This window comes from Parasteatoda tepidariorum, chromosome 4, assembly GCF_043381705.1.
Source record: "Parasteatoda tepidariorum isolate YZ-2023 chromosome 4, CAS_Ptep_4.0, whole genome shotgun sequence".
Classification (NCBI taxonomy): Eukaryota; Metazoa; Arthropoda; class Arachnida; order Araneae; family Theridiidae; genus Parasteatoda; species Parasteatoda tepidariorum.
In genome coordinates, this window is record NC_092207.1 from 90,384,871 (window position 1) to 90,405,846 (window position 20,976).

Here is a 20,976-nt window from a genome sequence, read left to right on the forward strand (position 1 = left end):
TTATACAAAGTACAAGATTTAATCCTTTATCAATTATTAAATGTTATAAGCTCGATCATGTATCCATTCAGACTTTTTGCAGTAGCTCTTGTTACAAGACAACGTAAATACTACATTTAATTATCATTTACGAAAAATAATTAAAATTTTCTTTTTAAATTTTATAATAAAAAAGTGAAGAGATTTTAGAAACTATTTAAAAATGATGTTTTTGGAAATAAAAATTCTTTACGAGCTAATTCGTATTCATTTAAACTGCCTGCTATAACAGTAAAAAGAAAACTCTTTAATAACACAATTATAATATTATAGAGCATAGTTATCGATTCTTAATTTCTTAAAAATTTTATTGTATGAATTGCATTCTGAAAATAGACCAGCTTAGGCATTGATCTTAGTATAATCTGGCAATGACGATGGGAGATCTCAATCAGGTAGTTTTCAATGAGGTCGGGGGCTCATCTTGTACACTGTAAAAAATTCCAGTCCCATTTTACAATAAAACAAAAAACCGTAAATTTTATAATAATATTTATTAGTTAGATAGTTTTCATTCTATTTATATTTTTGAATGAAGACAACTATTTAATTCAAATTATTCTTGAAATTTGAATTAAATCAAGCAAATCAAATCACAACATTTCAGAGATAAATTTTTTTTCTATTAAGTTTTAATACCAGAAAAGAATGTGGGGAGTCGAACAAAATGTAAGAGATTTAATTAAAATGCATTGTATTAAGGGTAGAGGGTTAGTACAATATATTATGTCAAAATTAGCCCTTTAAGTCTCCATAATAATGATTAGATATAATAAAACATTTATAACATATTCCAGTACAATGTAAAAAGTTCCGGACCAAATTACGGTGTTAAGTATCGGTACTTTAGGTACATCATCCATAAAATTCATTTTTACTGTAATTTTTATGCTGATATTACTGATATGATAATTTGTACAGTATTATTTATTCAATTCAAGTGATTCAATGATTTTACGGTAATTATTATTGCAAAAATTACGGTGAGTTAGATTTTTTTGTTCCATAATATGTTCCGGTAAAATTGAATTTTACTGCAAAAAGTATCGATATTTTGAGCGCCGGTGCTTTTCAGCGTAGTTAGTTCCGGAAATTTTTACAATTTAATTCTATTACAGTGCCAAGGTAAATATAAACAAAAAATACTTGAAAAACTATTGCATACAAAGTAAAGTATTTATGAATGAAAGAAAAGGTACCTTGCGGCTTTTTTCGCTGTTGGCCGCCGTACTTGGACCGTTGGAGAGGGACTTAGAGTGAGAAGAAGTCAATTTTTGATTTCTTTTCAGGCTACCGTACACGTTGTTGTCAGAACTCACAGAAGATCCCGTCAAGTTGTCATCTGTACTCAGTTCAGGAAATTCACTCGCGCCACTGCTTACTGAGCTGCTGTCATCAAAGCTGTTAAAGAAACAAAAAATGACACTTTAGATCGAAAACTAAGGTAAAAAACTAGGAAAATTTAAAATTACTTGTTAGTATTTAGGAAATAAAATTAATTAAGTGATGGTTTCACCCAGTGGTCGGAAGACCTACATTTTCTTTGCAGTTAATTACGACTACTTTGTTGCAATTATAGTCAACTACAATTACTTTTTTTTCTTTAATGTAGCGACTGTACTTTTGAAACATAGTTACTACTTCACTATTTTGAGAAGATATATATACTTTACCGGAGAGCATAATTCACACCAATGTTCAAAATGGTTTTGAATAAAATAAAAATGCTTAGTTAAGCATGAGAAGCTATTAAGAAATGTTAATTCATCTTTACATGAGATAGTTAGTTATTCTAAAGGCCATTTTACGAATTTATTCTTTTAACCTTCAAACTCTATGCTTTTCTTGGCAGTGAATACTTAATTTAAGAAATGATAATAAATTATCAAATATTTGAGCTTCAAATGATTAATGCTTTCTTCTATTTTCCGAGAAATAAAATACAGTGAGCAGAATAAAAAAAAAACGTAACACACTGAATAACTTCATATCCTAATGATCGGATCTTCACGTTCTAGGACTCAATCTTAATGGTCCGATTTCCAATGATTCCTTTGTTTACAAGATTTTCAATCATATTGAATGAAATAACTTAACAGGAAAGAAAGGACTGCCGCAACCAGAAGGGGAAGAAAGTATCAGACAAAAAAATTTGTGCGTTTTTTTTTTTTTTTTTTTTCCNTGCAATTATAGTCAACTACAATTACTTTTTTTTCTTTAATGTAGCGACTGTACTTTTGAAACATAGTTACTACTTCACTATTTTGAGAAGATATATATACTTTACCGGAGAGCATAATTCACACCAATGTTCAAAATGGTTTTGAATAAAATAAAAATGCTTAGTTAAGCATGAGAAGCTATTAAGAAATGTTAATTCATCTTTACATGAGATAGTTAGTTATTCTAAAGGCCATTTTACGAATTTATTCTTTTAACCTTCAAACTCTATGCTCTTCTTGACAGTGAATATTTAATTTAAGAAATGATAATAAATTATTAAATATTTGAGCTTCAATGATTAATGCTTTTTTCTATCTTCCGAGAAATAAAATACAGTGCGCAGAATAAAAAAAACGTAACACACTGAATAACTTTATATCCTAATGATCGGATCTTCACTTTCTAGGACTCAATCTTAATGGTCCGATTTCCAATGATTCCTTTGTTTACAAGATTTCTAATGATAATGAATGAAATAACTTAACAGGAAAGAAAGAACTGCCGCCAACCAGAAGGGGAAAAAAACTTGCTGCTCAGGAGCATCAGACGAAAAAAATTGTTGCCAGAAATCGCTACAAACTACTGTTTATTTATTTATATATTTTTTATTTATTTATTTTTTATTAAATTTTTTTTTGTATCGCACTACACGTTACACTATTTTTTTAAGAAGTAGAGCTGTACACTACAAACTACGAAAAAAGTAGCGACTACAGTAGTTTCTCTACTTGTTTCACCATTCTTTTTACGAAAAAAAATATAAAGTCGAATACAACAACCGAGACAAAATATGAGCCAATTTTTATAGGATTTCTTTAAACGCAATCTCTTATGAGGTTAGTAAAATGTTCTGAAAGAATATTTATTTCCAAAATCTTCTTAGTAGTAGTAAACAATAGTAATAAACAGAAAAATTCTCATTAATATAAAAATATTGTTATCCATAATTTAAAATAAACTTATATTGTAAAGTTTTATAATTTTTAGGATTAACTTATATTTTTCAAAATGTATCCATAGAAATCATTTCAAAACGAAATATATAGTTTACACATATCATTTTTCACAAAGGGATTTGGTTAGTTATTAATAAAATTTGAAAAAAAAAATTATTCTAACAAATAGATAAATATTACCCCCCCCCCCAAAAAAAAAATATATAAAGAAATAAATCTGCCATGTCTATTTATATACACAATAAAAAATTTCGGATCAATATAATAAATTACCGTATAGTATAAGTAAAAAATTTCGGTAAAAAGTATCGGCACTCAGGCTGCCGGTATTTTTCACCATAAAATCCATTTTTTCTTGAATATGTTATAGAACAAATAAAATTTGATAAACCGATTTTTTACAGCAAAAACACTGAATTACTCAAATTAAATAAATATTCTTGTACAAATTATGGTAAAAAATACATATTACGCTAAAATGGATTTTACGGATGATGCATCCGAAGTTCCGGTACATTTTACCGTAATTCGATCCGGAATTTTCACAGTGTACCATAGAAAATAAAACTCAGTCAAAAATTTTTTTGTTGACAGGCATACTATTACAATTACTTCTAACTAGCATACTTCCGAATCCATTCACAGGACTTAACTAATTTTAAAACGTAATGCTATTATTAATTTATAAAGTTTATACAGTTATAAACTCTTTTAACAAACATACTTCCGAATTAATTAAAAGAACTAATAAACTAAGATAATATTTATTATATAACATTATTAATTTATACTTAAGTTTATAGAATTATAAGTTCTCCTAATCAACATACATTCGAAATTATTAAAAGACAATATTCTCAAACACGAGCAAAATTCTCATAATTACTGTTTTTAAATTACGTACTCATAGCAAAATTACTTTGAAACGAACAAAACTAAAACCATGAGGACTATTCTTTAATTTCACCCCCAAAAATATTTCAGTTATTAAGTCTGGAAATTTTCCAGTATAATAGGATTTCGGGGAAATAGCGTCCGTGAAAATTCCCCGGAGTTTTCCCAGAGAAAAGCTGCGTTTTCCCACCCTTCATTCTAATTGCCGTAGATTTTAACACTTAATGAGCGAATAATCATGCACAGAGATGTGTGAGCTGCCTCCCCTTATAAACTCAATGCATCATAATCCGAATTTCCTCTGACATGTCACACACTCCTTCTGCTGTGAGGGAAATAAAATTAGATTGTCTAGGAAACTGGTGATTGGAAGCATTTATCTATGTCACTCAGGATTCTAATACGTTAAAAGTATGTTCGAAACTAAAAATTTGTAAGTAAAGAGGAAAATATTACAATATTTTTAATTTTTGAGCCAAACTTATGTATATTAAATGAGCTTGGACGCGAAAGTTTTTAAAAATTTTGAGATTTGTTTTATCATTTAAGAAAATGACTCTATTAACCCTTTGACGAAGAATTTTTATTAAACCTATTTTTAAACACTATTTTTTTCATTATTCTGTATTAATTTACGTCAAAATAAGCGAAAAGTATTATGTTTAGCATTTTAATAATTTATGGTTATGAAATATAGCTTAAAACACCGTTGCCTGTTTCTGCGTTTAAGGGGACATTGAACGTTCAAAATGAGAAACATCCTTTAAAAATCCATAATTTGGTTTCAGAGATATTAAAATAAAATGTAGAATTTACTAAGTAAAGGTCAACAAAGTAAAAATTTAGAATCGAGTTACGCTTTATTCTTAAGCGGTTACCATAACCACTTAAATTTATTTAAAGGACTATAAAAAACGTATTTGGGTAAAAATTTAATTTAAAAAAAATCAAAATTTGTTCTCAAGGAACTTTTTAATTACCAACGATTGATCCATACTTGTACTTATATTCTGTACCTTTAGCTATAACTTTAAAACTAATTATTATTTTTTTCTAAAACTTCGTACAAAGACTAATGCTACCAATATTCTGTTAAAATGTGAAAATGATTGAATAAAACTTGCACTTTTTTGTTATGAACGTCTAGTGCCCCCTTAAAGGTAAAATCTTCCAAATACGGCTCACTTCCGAACAATAATTTTTTGAATTTGCACTGTTTGCAGCTATTTAACATTAAAATTTCTTTAATTTACGAAATTAATTATGAATTTAAAAAAAATTACGCTATTTTTTTTAAATTTTATATTTTGTCACAAATATAATTCCGATAATCAAACAGATATTTCAAATTACCAAAAAACTTTTTTTTTATAAAATATAAAAAACATATAAAATTGACACCAGTGACCCATATGCTTCAATAGCTTAATGTTCTATAAAGTAAAGAAAAAAATCATGTCTGTATCGAAATTGTTTTACTACGTAAAAAATTATGTTTATGTTAAAATTTTTTATTTCTTTTCTATTTAAAAAAATAACCCTATAATTACTCTCTAAAGTAGTAGAAATATCACGTTTGAAACTAAATTTGAGGATTTGTTTTAATTTGAAAAACAATCTTATTAACTTAATGCTCTCTAAAATAGGGAAAAAAAATTTTTTTATCTAAATTTGGGGACTTCCTTGATTATTAAAAAAATTAATTTTTTTTAAATAGAGAAAAAAATAATGAGTGTATTTGAACTAGAAAGGGAGGAGAAAGCTTAGTTTTGTTGAATGATTTTTTTTTCATGACCAATTTTTTTCAATTTAAAACAATATATCTCAAAGACCAAAAAAAGATAACTGCATAAAATTTGAAACAAGATCGAAGTCTTACTTTAATTCGTTTTCAAAAAATGAAAAAATTTTAATAACGCAATTTTTAAATAAAATCCAAGTGCCAAAAAAAAAAAATACTATTATTTATATAATATACAAAAATAGATATGTAAAGTAATATTATATAAAAATAAATAAACAGATTTTCATTCATATCCAAAATTAAAAACATTATTAATAAAACATTAAATTTGAATTTCTTTCTGTATTCTTTACAGACGTTTTAATAACAAAATTTTCATGATTATTAAATTAATTCGATACATTCTTGAATATTCCAGAAAAAGTTATTTTTAAAGAGTAAGCAATATTTAATTTTATGATTAATATTATTTGCTGCAATTTCCTCTAATTTTGTTTTATATCGTGTATTTGTATTAAAAAGAAAAAAGGACTTAAAATAATCAGACAATTTTATTACATCGCAATTAAAAAGAGAGAAAAATAAAGCAAATAATTACTAACAAAAATAACCTCCACGCATTTTCCCCGACAATACAGTTGTTTCCTAATTAAACAATAATATTTCTTTCTAATCTAATTTCATCTGACAACAAATTAAACGAACATACATCATTCACAAACCACCAACCAATTAGTCAGGATTAGGTTAAGCAAATGGCACTAAAAACAGTAGGGGGAGAAATAGAAGAAGAACACGGCAGAATTTGTCTGTCTGATTTATTTCCATTAACACAATAGCCCAGTTATGGCAATAGATTTGGCAAGAGGAAAAAAAAATTCAGTTATAAGAACTGAAAGAGCCATAACAACGGCACCACTATGTCATTGATCCAATTTTTATCATTTGTCATGTCAGTTCTCTCCGAAATCGCTGTCATTAATACAGTCACTAAAAGAAGATACAAAAAAGAAAGCCCCCTCGAACAAAGCAGAATCAATTAATAAAAAGAAATTGAGGGTAATCTTGAAAAGACATCGCTTTTTTTTTTTTTACGTAAACGTAAAACGATATACGCCGCAGAGCAGAGCTCAATTTACAATGTCAGATTTTTTCTTTATGTTTAACCCCTCTAGACTTTCTTTTTGTCATAAATTAATTGTACGAATATAATGTTGGAAGATTTTTTTTTCATTGTGCACTGTAGTGCTCTGCCGATTGAAATATATATGTTAGATAATTTGTTCTGCTTATTTTAATGTTTTCCAATTAAGGCTTCGAAAGGTCTCTTATCGTATGAAAAAACGTTTTTTTTTTTTCATAACTGTTAAAAGAATACAGTATGATGAAGTTTATAATAGTTAGTCATTACTGTAAGGCTAAGTTTTGTCCATACATAGCTAACGTTCTCGAAGCTAATTATGAAAATGTCAGAAAATGTCACAATGAAAAAAACTTCAATTTTGGGAAAATTAAAAGCGTTTATAGTCAAATTTTTTAATATTTGAAAAGATACTGAAGTTTTGTACTGCTTAAATACATATAAACATGCTAAGCGTGGGAAATATGTTTTCAATTAGTAGTTTTTATTAAGGTGGTAAAATTTCGCCAACTAGACGATTATTAACTATTATATATTTTTAGCCCTTATTAATTTGCCGGGAGCAATAAAATTCACCTATTTTTTTATTTTATTTAATTTAATTATTTTTACTTTATTTAATTTTGTGGGTTTACAAATAAATAAAATAAGAGAAGGGGGTCTACATTTTTTGTAACTTTTCACTTGCACCCACCCGGCTGACCATAAAACACCATTTTTATTTTTAAAAAATTTTAAACTCTATCTGTTTTAAATTTCAGTTGAGCAAGAGCCTTTGAAACCTTTAATTAACAATAAAACTTAAACTTGTATTTTTGTTTCATTTCTCGGAAATACATCAAAAAATAAATTGATGCACGTATAAATTCCATATAATCAGCCAATAAATAACATTTTTCATTTTTACTTAATTTTTAATGTGATGGAAAAATTGGAAGTGGCACTAGTAAATTTTTCTTCTTTTGAAAGTAGCACTCTTACTCTAAAAGTCAGTCATCCCTCAGCTGCATAAATGTTTAAATATGAAAAAGATAGGGTAGGCTAAAGCACTCCTATGTTTCAACCTAAGTTTTCCCTACAAATTTTGTATTAAATCAAATAAAAGAATTTCTGAAAGCTTCGATCACGGTTTTTTAAAAAATATTCAACAAAAAAAAATTTAAGTCAAAAAACAATACTGTACCTAAATGGTTCTTATATGTTATAAATTAAGTTAGGATAGTAAAAAAAAAGAGTATTAATCATATTTTGATTCATAAAAATTCGTAGAAGAAATATCGAAAACTAAAAATCCTTATAAGATTTATCTTATGTTCAACCACAGAGGCGTTCAAATCTTCAATACCCTTTCACGTCCAGAAACTGCGTAAATCTATTTCAGGATAAAGAAGAAGAGCAAAGAAAAATAAATGACGGTCATTCGCCATCATTTATCATGGATATTCCCTTGAATGACGGCTATGAAGGAGCATTCTTAATCACCAGGCAAAACTTTCCAATCTCATTCATAACCGCCTAAGACGCCAGAAGATAAGCAGCGAGAAATATTTAATAGAGAAAAGAACCATGACGGACAGAAAAAGAGCTATTTTTATCCGGAAGCCATTAATAAAATAGTTTTATGGTGTTATGCATGGCTTTAGGTCGTGATTATTAAGCTAAATTTTAAGGTTAAGTAGTTCTCAGTGAAGCTTTATTATTTAAAGCTTATCGTTTAGTAGTGATGTGGTTAAGCTAGCTGACTATTTGAACATTGGTTAGAAGTAAGTCGTGAATGAAAATGAAGGATTCAATAATAATGGTGCTTTATTTTGCTTAAGGATATAGAAGATGAAAGTAGTCTACTTTTTCCTTGGAAAAATTTACAACCAAAATTTTTTTTCTGCATAGAAAGCTTGATATGTGGTCATAAATAATACCTGAAAACTCACCTACTGTCCTAACTAAGCTTCTCTCTTTTTGAGGGAAATGGAGTTGATTGTTGATTTGAGGGGGAGTATTGGATTTGTTCTAGACAGGTAGGGAAGGCATTATATCTCATGTACTTTTTTTATGCTGAATTGAATGAGACTAATCACAAGGCGAACAGACTAATAGTTTAGAAGTTATAAGGGTTTTAAGCACAAAAAGCGTAAATTTATAACTGTATACTCATCCGATATATCCTTGTTTCCTATTTATTTTTCTACGCTGACTCGAATGAAACTATACACGAGTCAATAGAACGAACAGTTCAATGGTTGCGATGGCTTTCATCTATAAAAAGTATTATTTTTTATTTGACTTTTGCACACTTTTTACTTTGCTATCTAGGGGCTATCTGAACATGTGAGGTACATTTTTTGATGAGAATTTTTATATTAAATCGAATAAAATAAAATTCAATTTGATAGGATAAATAGTTCTGAACTTATAAGAGTTATATTCATAGTAAGTGCAATCCAAATATAGTACATCTGATCACAAAATAAAAGGTCGAAAAAGAAAGATTTGAGCATGAATCGTCACAAAAACTGAATTTAATTTGTGATCATCAGGTTCCGTATTTGAAAAGATATTTTTTTCAAATGGTGGATAAGAAGGGTTTTATGCTCATATAAATAATATTAATATAATACTAATATAATATTACATAAATAATATAATATATATATATAATATTAATAATATATTTATATACCCTTATATTAATATATTAATAATAAGGGTTTTATGTTCATATAAATAGGTTGAATAGGAATAGGTTCATATGAATATAGGTTGTAGAAAGAGTTTAGAGCAACATAGCTACACTTTTTTCAAAGGTGAGGTTTTTGAATCAAACTGATCCTTCTTCAGTACTGTTTTCCGATAGGCATTTTAGAATCCAGACAGGTACTTTTTTTCCATCTAGAATTTCGACAATATAATTGAATATAGAAAAACATCGTATTGACGACATGAAAATCGTGTTTTTTTTTTCTCGACGATAAAAACACACTTTTAAAAAGTTTCAAAATTGGACTCATTATTATATTACCTCAAACCTTTCACATGAAAAAAGCTAAAAGCAGAATGTAATACTCACAATTTGTATCAATATAGTTCATGTAATATATTAAAATATTATACACAGTCGTTGCTTAAAATGGTAATGTGAGACATATAATGGTAATGTAAGACCTCACTAACTATAAATATTCTGTTTCAAATGTTTAGAAAAAATTATCTGAATTATAAAACAATAACTAAGAAAAAAAACTTAAAAATTTAAAAATTACTTATTGATTAATATCGATTGCTAATAAGCGTAAAAACACCGAAAAGAATGAAGTAAAAAGGGAAATAATGATACGATCCTAATTAAACTGTAAGGATATTAATCGCCGCTCATTTATTTCAGTACACTCATTTAAAAAAAAATCATCCAAAGTAGTTGGTACAAAATTCAGTATTTCAATGCGATATTTGGGTATTTGTTGCTTGTAAAATTGCTATCATGATTTAAAATAACACTGGAGCAAAAACTTTAGGCAAAGAATATACATATCTATACTATATTCCTAAGAGATAGCTTTTATAAATGGCTACTTTTGTTAAAAAACGAAAAAAAAAAAGATTAAAACACAATTCTGCTGTGTACGTCACATTATGCAATGAAATATGCTTCATTGCTTGAATAAAAGATTGCATACATATGGAATTTCTGAATATTTCAGAAAAACTAAAAAAATCAATAGATGTATTGAAATTAATGTTCTTTACCTTACAGTTGATCAAATGTTTAATTAATTAATCTAAAATTTTTTAACATAAGTAATATTTAAAATTGGAATTCTCAAACAACTTAGAAAATTGCACTTCTTCTCAATCTTATTGAACGATTTTTATAACAATCTTAAATCAAGTGAAAACATTAATCTTAGGAAGATAAAAAAAAAAAAAAAACTCTACTTTACATTTCAAACAAAAGACTTTCCAACACAAAAATTGTATCAGGCTTTAATGAATTATTAAACGATTAATTTGGTTTCACAAGTATGCGGAAAAACGGACCCTTAAATTAAGAATATATCAACTAGTGCATATCATCCTTTATTCATTTATAATTCATTTTATAAGAGAATAGCCACACACTAGGGCAGTTCACGTACTAAGAAAATAGCAGGGGAGATCAATCAAAATGGGGGACCACGCCTAGCAAGTACCTTGGAGGTTTGTTTTTCTTCCTTTTTTCTCTCTTTTTCGAAAAGTGCATAGGGATATTTCAAAGCCTCTAGGGGGAAAATTATACTTGCATGGGGTCGATTAAATATTAATTTTATGACAAGTATTTACTGAGCGTGAAAAGAGGACTATTTAGCTTTAATATCTCAGTGAAGTTTTTTTTTCTTTGGTATAAAATGATTTCGAAATATGAAATAACGTATTTTCATTAAGAGATTGAAGCAAAATATAGGATAAATTTATACCTGCATATTTAAAAAAAAACAAAAACAAAAAACAATAAAAATTAGATTATTATTTTATTAGTTATAGCTATTCGATGTTTTATAGGTACTTTAATATTAATTAATGATGTTCAAAAGGCGAAAAAGATAAACAATTAAGAAAATATAAACATATCTCTTATTTAAAAATTAACAATAAGAATATCTCTCTCAATTACTCTTGATTTCATCGTATAAATATATATACCTCTTATTAAAGTATTCACTTTCTTATCGAGAGAAAAAAATTAGCTTGAATAAAACAGTAAACATTTAAATACGTTAAATAACATGGCTGTTACTTCCTATTTATGGCTGTTACTTCCTATTTAAAACGAAAGAAGTTTTTAAACAGGTAACATTTATAAGAGTGTTATTTATTTTATATTGACTTACTACTTACTTAGAATCATAGTTAGAGTTTAATAAAATACTACATATTTACGCCTGCGATTGATTTTATTTCCAGTAATATGATTTTGACAATATGTATGTCGACATAATATATTACCTATGCATTAAGTGTATATGTATATTATACATATTTTTATATTTATCGGTATAACTTATTACATACAAACATGTCGATATAATCACAATATACCCCGACAATACTTAACTATGTTTGTTGTTATTAATTTACATCGCACTAGAGCTGCACAATGGGCTATTGGCGACGGTCTGGGAAACATCCCGGAGGATGATCCGAAGACATGCCATCACAATTTTGATCCTCTGCGGAGGGGATGGCACCCCCGCTTCGGTAGCCCAACGACCTGCGCGCGAAGTCGAGCACTTTACGGTAGCACAGTTTAACGAGAACCAATACCGCACACCCTCGGTCCCTACGCAGACTGATCCAAGTGGTCACCCACCCGCACACTGACCGCAGCCAGTGATGCTTGACTTCGGTGATCTGCTGGGAACCGTGTCTTAACGATCAGTCCACTGCGGGACCTTAACTATGTTTAACGACACTACAATGGTGTTTGTATATTGTTGTCGATATTTAAGAATAACCTTTACAATATCTATCTATTTTAAGATTTGTTTGCAATAAACACAGATCAATTTTAATAGGGGAAGAAGTCTTAAAACGCAAAGATAAAAGATTTCAAACTTAATTTAAATTCATACTAGTGGTTAATTAATTAAGAGAATTTATGTGAATAGATAACATATAGTGGTTCATTTAGAGCAACACAGTGTTCACACAATTAGTCAGACACTTCAAAAAGTTCAAATTATGCTATTGATTGGAATGTTCATTTTTCAAATAAATATTATGAGTGTAACTATGGTAACATTAAGAATCAAAATTATATATATATATATATATATATAAATAAATACAAGAAAACACTAAGAAAGTTNAACATATAGTGGTTAATTAATTAAGAGAATTTATGTGAATAGATAACATATAGTGGTTAATTAAGAGAATTTATGTGAATAGATAACATATAGTGGTTAATTTAGAGCAACACAGTGTTCACACAATTAGTTAGACCAGGGGTCGCCAAACTTTTTTGATCATCGACCCCTATATAATTTTTCGAAATCTCCATCGACCCCCATAAAAGTAATTTTCTGTTAATTAAAATAAAACTCTATTAGATACTGTGTCTGTACATTTGTTTTATGATTTTAAACATTTATTAAAGTAATAGTACATTGTGAAACAATAGTTTTATGAAAAATATATTATTGTTGAAGTTTAAATACCTTATTATTAAATAATAAGTAACTATGCACAAGTAGATATAATAAGTAAAGTAACTAAAGATTTACTGCTTCTTGATCAATGAGATGGGTGTGCCTGGTGTTTTTTTGCAAGGTTCGCTATATTGGGTTCAAAATTAGTCAATTTTGTAATTTTCGCAAAAAAATACAAAGTGTGCTATAGTTTTGTCGCGGGCTATACTAATCCNATTTTTTATAAATTTGCCTGGAACTTTAATATATATATATATATATATATACATGCATAGCACCACTCACCTCTTTAAATTCATTTAAATTCAATAGCAATAACAAGTTTAAAAAAATAAATTCAACCAAAGCTATTAAAGGTAGAAAATTCAAATAATTTAATTATTTTCTATTATTTCTTTTCTTTTTGCAGAGAAAGTTCTGACCGAATTCTAATGCAACGACAGATCTGCAATTTTTCTCAATAATATTAGGACACAGTCCCTTATTTTTATGGGTTGAGGGGAGAATATATATTTACACCCCACAAAACTCCCTGATATAATAAGAATCTATCTGTTTATCTTTGAAACCCCGAATGATGATATAAGGAGATTGAAATAGGATGTGATATAATGAAATTGCTTCGCACTTTCTAAAGATGAGTAGATAAAAAGTTTTTTCTTGAAATTCTTAAAAAGATAGGTTTTTCTTCCTTCTTCTTTTAGTATTTTAATAAATGATGAAAAGTGCTCGATCACTTTTTGTTTTCAATCAGTTTGCTTCTTTTTATTCGGGATTTTTTCCCCCCGAATATTTTCTACCACAGAAAAGTTTAAGTGTATAAAATTTTTTTTAAATATAAAAGAGTTTTCTTTCATAAAATAATTCGGAGCAATTGAAAACACATGCATAATCTGTATTTACTAATAACGTTTATTCAGAGCTTCGAACTGGTGAATTCGGGCTGATTTTATCTTTTATGAAAATTAGATATTGTAGAAAATTTAATTTCTGTCACAAGTTACTTTAAATAACTATTTTTAAAAAATATGCTATATATTGCTGATAATTCATTATTATTTAAAAATATATCAAATATATATAAATTTTTAAAAAAAATATAGTGTTTATATTTGCTGTTAATATTTTAATTTCCAACGAAAAAGTAATTTTAAAATAACAGTAATGCAGCATTGATGATACCAACCTATGAAATATAATTTTACAATCTAATACGGTCGAAATAAACTCAATCCACAAACAAATATGTATTTTCAATATTTAAATATTTCATAAATTGTGATCTATTCTAGATATAAAAACAAACAGCATTTAAAATTAATAAAGAAAAATATAAATAAGAGTTTGCATAAAGTTAGTAATTAAATTATCAGAAAACATACTTTCTGTCATGAACTAAGCGAGCATTAAGAAACATAAATTATCAGAATAAAACATCTGTATTTTATAGTAAAAATTGTATTTATTTACTTGTTTGCAAAGAAACATTATAATTCTTAATTAATTTCCTGTTTTGTTGATCACTTAATCAGTAAAAACACATAAAATGAAAGGAAACGTAAGTGCAATAGAGAAGATATAGAGTAAGAGGAAGTAATTTTCTTGGTAGTTAAAAAAAAGGCTCTGCTTGAAAACATTTACAGAAAGATTTAGTGCTGCCATCTGTTGATCAACTTTAGAAGTATATTAATTCACGAGTTAAGAGTATTTTTTCAATTGATGAGTCATTATTACTTTCTTCTTCTTTTTTTATTTACCTTCACAAATTATATGAGCTTTCAGTTTTTAAGTTAGACGAACCATTAGAGTTAACCACTTTTGCGAACGTTTAATTATTATTTAATTATTAACTTAAATTTAATTTAATTAGTTCTATTAATATGTTACGGACAATAGCTTTAAAAAATTTAAACTGAAGGATAATAAATTTTGCAACAAAAATAATAAATTTTAATATTATACCAGTTTAAATTTTATTGATTTTGAATTTTTGGAAGAGTTAAAATAATATTTTATGCTTAACTAAGTTAATCATTAACCGATATTTTTTTCCCGGCAAATTTTTTAAGGCATTTTAAACCAAAATCATCTTGTGAAATAAATATGTTTAAACAAAAATAAAATTGTAAAAATTTTCTAAAATTTATAAAAAAAAAGTAATTTTTACACATTGATTATCTTTTTTATCATTTATTTTCTATACAAAAAAATAAGATCTAAAAAAATTACAGAATAAAATGGAAAATATGTTATAATTTGATAATAATTCATCAGTTAAATAAAAACATTTGGTTAATTGCCAAGAGTTGTAAATTCACCCAAGTTATGAAGCCAACAGGTTACTATACTATACAATATTCTGCGGTAGTAGGCTACGTTAATTGTTTTCTGACTGATTTAAACTAAGCATTTCTTTACTCCATAGTCACTTTACTTAATAATTTTATTTAATAATTACTTAATTATAATTCAAAAAATAATAAATAAATAACAGATTGTTTTTAGCGAATAATTTGCAGGGAAAAACAATCAGTATTTCTCTTGAAATGATAAGTAACAATAAGTAACAGATAAATAAATAGTAAACCGATCAATATTAGTAATATGCCATACATTAATTGTATGCATTAAAAAAGATTTCAAAAATATCAACTTGATGAACTAACATAGATATGTTTACCAGAAATAATCAATTCTCGTATTCAGCTGTTAGTTTTTCTCTAAATAAACAAATATTAACAACTTTCTCTGGAGAAAAGCTTTTAAATATTTATTTTAATTTCTGCTCTTAGATTCCCCCACAAATACGCACGCAAATAAATAAATAAAAATTAAATATAATAAAACAATGATGCAGAATCTAACAACATGCCATTAAAATTTTTCATTGAAAGATAAAATAAGGCGGAAATCTAAACGTGCATACGATTTATGAAAACTAAATGTATAGTTCGAAGGATAAAATATGAAAAATAAATTAATGAATAGGAGTTATGAAAAATCACTTTTCAAAACTGACTGGCATCATGCTTAATGTTCTTTTCATTCAAGGTAATATTGATTAATCGCTTATCTATTTTCAAGTTTCTTTCTCTATGCAGGCAACGCCTGGAAAGCAATTTCAGAAGGGATAAAAAGGCACATTATTTAAATGTTGTGGTAGAGTTTTTTTTTAAACAGACGTTTTCGATCGATTCTCCAATAGTTTACTTTCGGATGAGCATTTTTGTAAATATTATAAGACTGTCTACGAATTTAATCATAAATTATTAATGGAAAACAGTCTTGAATTGCGCTGAATTTTGTAGGAACTAATTATATTTCTAATTTATTTTTAAGCTTCTAATTTAAAACTCAGATCGATTAGAAGTAGCGCAACAGCACAATGAATCGTTTTTTAAAATTTGACTCTTGGTACATAAAAATTAGTATTAAAGTTTAAAAATACTTAAAAAAAATAGAAAAGCATGTAAGCATATGTCTAAGAACAAAATTTTAAAAAAATAAACGATAGTTTAATAACTCCTAAATATTTGAAAAAACTAATAGTATATATAACTATATATAGTAATAATTTAACAATAGTACGTGTAAATAATAGTATTGATAATTCCTAAAATGTTTTAAAATAAAAAACTTCACTTGCTTCTTGATTGGCAATTACTTGCAACTAATCACATGGTTATGTTTAATCGCGTGGTTGTGCATGGCGTGTTAACTTTACAGCTTGGTTTTATTATCAGGTGGAATCGGATCAGATTTACTAAGACTGGCACGTGACATCACGTGTGTGTCGGACCCGATTGGCCTGACCCACACGCGACGTCGACAAATGGACGACAAATTTCAAACGCTCAAAAACAATGATCTTTTTTAAGATGATAAAACGTGATTTGGCGTATTATTAACTCGAAGTGTAATCCCAATACGATATATGATAATATCGCAATTATTGTCGACAAGGATGAGAATCAAATACGAAAATAATGCAAGTATAATCTGTAAAGAGAGTTATCGAATTCGATATTATTGTGAATAGTGATAAATTTTATTTGCAGGATCAAAAATAGTAAAAATAGGATAAATTACTCAATCCAAAAAATATCGTAATATATCGATATTATTTTCTGCAATAGAAACTAAATTGCAAACTTGAATGTAATTATACTGCAATGTAAACTTGATTTCAAGTGATGCTGTAAACAAATCCAATACAAAGTTAATATATTTTTAAAGTTATTTTATTTTAACATTAACATTTTTAAAGGTGTTTTTAAATTTTCACAACTGAGATCATAAAAAGTTTAAACTAAAATAGATAATAACAATAATAATAATTTTTATTGTTATGTGCAATTCCAATTATAAATGAAGAAATACGTTCTAAAATCAAATTATTAATGATCAAGTTTAAATAATGAGCGTTATAATATAATGCAATGAATTTAATTTTTACTTATTAGTGGAATAATGAAAATTTGATTGATATTTAATACAGATAATTTTTCTTAAGTACAAAAATCATTGATTTTTAAAACAACTAGTTGCTTACCAATAAGAAACCATTAATTAGGATCAAAGAAAAATTATAATTTTAAGTTACGATTTCCTGCCATTAATTATAGTTTGATCAAGAGTTATCGAATGTTAAACCATTAGAGAAAGTTTCTAGTATATATCGAATAAAATATATCAAATATTTGCTGTCGGCAAAGCTAAATATTTGACAACAGTACCTACATGTCAAAAAGTAATGAAATATTTGGCGAAATATATTAATGGTTACGCTTGTGTAAATTCTTACGTAAATTATGCATTGTTTGGGAAATCGAGGGTCATAAAGAATCGCAATTACGTGTTGCACACTTCCCTGCACACATAGTTACCCAAAGGAGAAAGCTGTTTTACAGAAATCTATCAGTTTCACCCGTAAATTACCAACCATCTCATCGCGTAAAGCTTTCGTAACTGAATAATCTAAAAATGTTTATAACTATTCATAGAAACTATGAAAATCAAGAATTAGTGTATTTTTTTGTTAGCTTCTGTTTTTAAAATATTTGCTAGATGTACGGAGAAAATAATTCTGGTAAAATTACCGCTGTATGGTGATGACATTTCTGATAATAATAATAAAACATAATTCTGGTAATAAAAACCAAAATATTCGGTATTTAAACCATTCATTTGCTGTTAATTTCTTATATGATAAAGGTTTACCAGAAATTGTGATTTTTAAAACTACAGTTCTCATTTAGTCAAAAATACAAAAGAGAAAAGTAAACTCAACCGAATAAATAGTTTTTATGCAATGTTCTAAGGTATCATAATTAAATTACAAATTTTGTTACCTATTATGAAATCATATTTTATTGTTAATTTTACCAAAATTTACCAAAGCGAGTGGTAAATAGTACCGAATTTTTTGGTGTTCTCATAGACGAAGAAAACAGAATAAATTTTAACTTATTCTGGTAGTTTTGATCAAATTTTTTTTCTCTGTGAGTGTTTAATTAATTATTTATAAGATTGTTGTCCGTCAAGTTTAGAACTCGAATAAATGATTATATTATTTCTTATTATTTTGTTACCTGCTGAGTGAAAATGGCAAATATATATTTTTTTGATGATTAATAATTTTTTTATTTATATTTTTTTTTCTGAGTTAAAAATCTTAACATATTAGATTGATGAGAAGTCATTTTATTATTGAATATTATTTTATTATGTAATATTTTTTTATTTGAGTAAAATGCGAAAATACTAGTTTGATGTGAATGTTTTTTTTTATTTATTATTATCCTGTTATAAGCTTAAATAAAAACAAAATAAAAAATTATTGTTTCAGGAGAAATAAAGTTTTGAATAAATTATCATTATGTTCACTGTCAAATTTAAAATGCAGATATATTTACTTGATGAGAAATGATTTTATTATTTATTATTATGCTTTATTATATGCTAGATAGAAATGCGAAAACATTTATTGATGAGAAATCAGTTTTTATTTAATATAGTACTGTTATCAGCTTTCTATTAAAGTTAAAAAATGATTATTCTATGAGAATTTAGTTAATTCCAAGTTTAAAATGCTATAATTTTTGCTTGATGAAAAATCAATTAGTAATTATTTTTTTTGTTATTTTTTCAATTAAAAATAAAATAAAAAATAATGTATCGTAAGAAATCAGTTAAGAATTTATTACTTTTTCACATTATAAAAACCTTAAAAATGTTTGTGTAATTATAAATAAGTTAATTAATATTATTATTAGCTGCTAAATTTAAAGTATAAAGTTATTTGTTAGACAAAAAACTAGTTTCTTTAAAAATAATTTGATTTAAAAAATTGTACGTCAATCGTTTAAGTATTGCAATTATCCGAATTAGTATTATTTGAAAAATATAACGGTAGAAATTAAGTGTGTGAAAAAAACGGGATTAATATCTTTTAATAAATTAAAACCTAATAATTCAACCTGAAATTTCTTGATATTTCTGTAACTTGAAACTTGTCGTAACTTAATGAAGAATTTTATATAGGTAAAGAATTATATTATGTTGCATTTGTTCTTACATGAATTATAAAATAACACATTGAAAAACGATGTAACAACATTTGATGCTCGATATCGATATTTTAATGTAGTGCCTATTCTTCCAAGGGTAGAATATCATATGATATAACTCCTTTTCTGGTAAATAATAGGACATCTTTACTACTGTTGTGTACTTGTAACAGTTATTCATGACTGCTTAGGTCAAGTTTAGTCCATTTTTAGCCAGAGCCGTCTATTCTAAGTGTAGAAACAAAATGCCAATATGAAAAAAATCATCAATTATATAAAAATAAAAAGCAAAGAGCGTTTGCGATCTAATTTCATAATATATCTACTCCTGGATCATATAAACTCATAAAAATGTGCAAATTAAGATTATTTATTGGCATTGATAATTTTTAATCTCGAAGGAATAAATCACACCGAAAGTCTAATAATTATTTAAATATTTAAGTCGTTTGTCCGTTTTAAATTTCAGACAATTACTTTCAAGAAATAGTGTGTATAATTAAAAAAATTATATATTTGCTAGGAGCCTTAAGACTAAAAAGCTTGTTTTCTTAATTTTTACTAAGAATTAAACTAACGAACTTTGAGCAACACCCTTAAATGAGTCATAACTACTATCTATGTATGTGAATTTTAAAACAACTGATAATATCATTTAAATATATATAAAGTTTATATTAGTAGAGAAATGTAATTATGAAAAATTATTATTTCATTATGTTTCGAAATATTTTCGAAGGTCTTCACCAAATGTAAATCATAACAATTTTATGTTTAATTTTTCTCACATACAAAACTATTTTACAGTAGTCCGTTTCAGGCTTATATTATTTGGGCCCAATTCTAATTGGTTATGCGGCATCTACCGAAAATAACTCTCTCTCTATATATATATTAAAATTAGTGTTTCTTTAATGTATAATAATCGTTTTAAAGTCAAAATTTAATCGAAAATTGATCACCTTAAATATTAATTTAGGCAAACTATTAATGAATAAAATTATATTTTAATTTAATCTACAATATTTCACACTTTAAATTCCTGTCTAATTTTAAAGTAATATAATTCATTTTCATTCGATTATGTACAAGAATACTACGACATTAAAATATAAATTGAATTATGTATGAGGTAGTTGAAGTAGTATTCCTTAACGTTAAAAAATAGAATTAGCTTAAGTTCACTGTCCTTTGAAAAAGTGAAAAGGATTTAAAAGAAAAGCCA

General features: G+C 26.6%; 1 protein-coding gene across 19 annotated transcripts in view; it reads right to left on the reverse strand.

Annotated features, from left to right (window-relative positions):
• LOC107442127 (neuron navigator 2) overlaps positions 1-20,976 on the reverse strand; it is a 524,062-nt gene that overhangs the window by 76,264 nt on the left and 426,822 nt on the right. For all 19 annotated transcript variants that reach the window (XM_071180175.1, XM_043039751.2, XM_043039753.2 and 16 more), the window contains one exon: positions 1,239-1,440. In XM_071180175.1, coding sequence (XP_071036276.1) covers positions 1,239-1,440 — 202 coding nt within the window. The remainder of the gene's footprint in view (positions 1-1,238; positions 1,441-20,976) is intronic.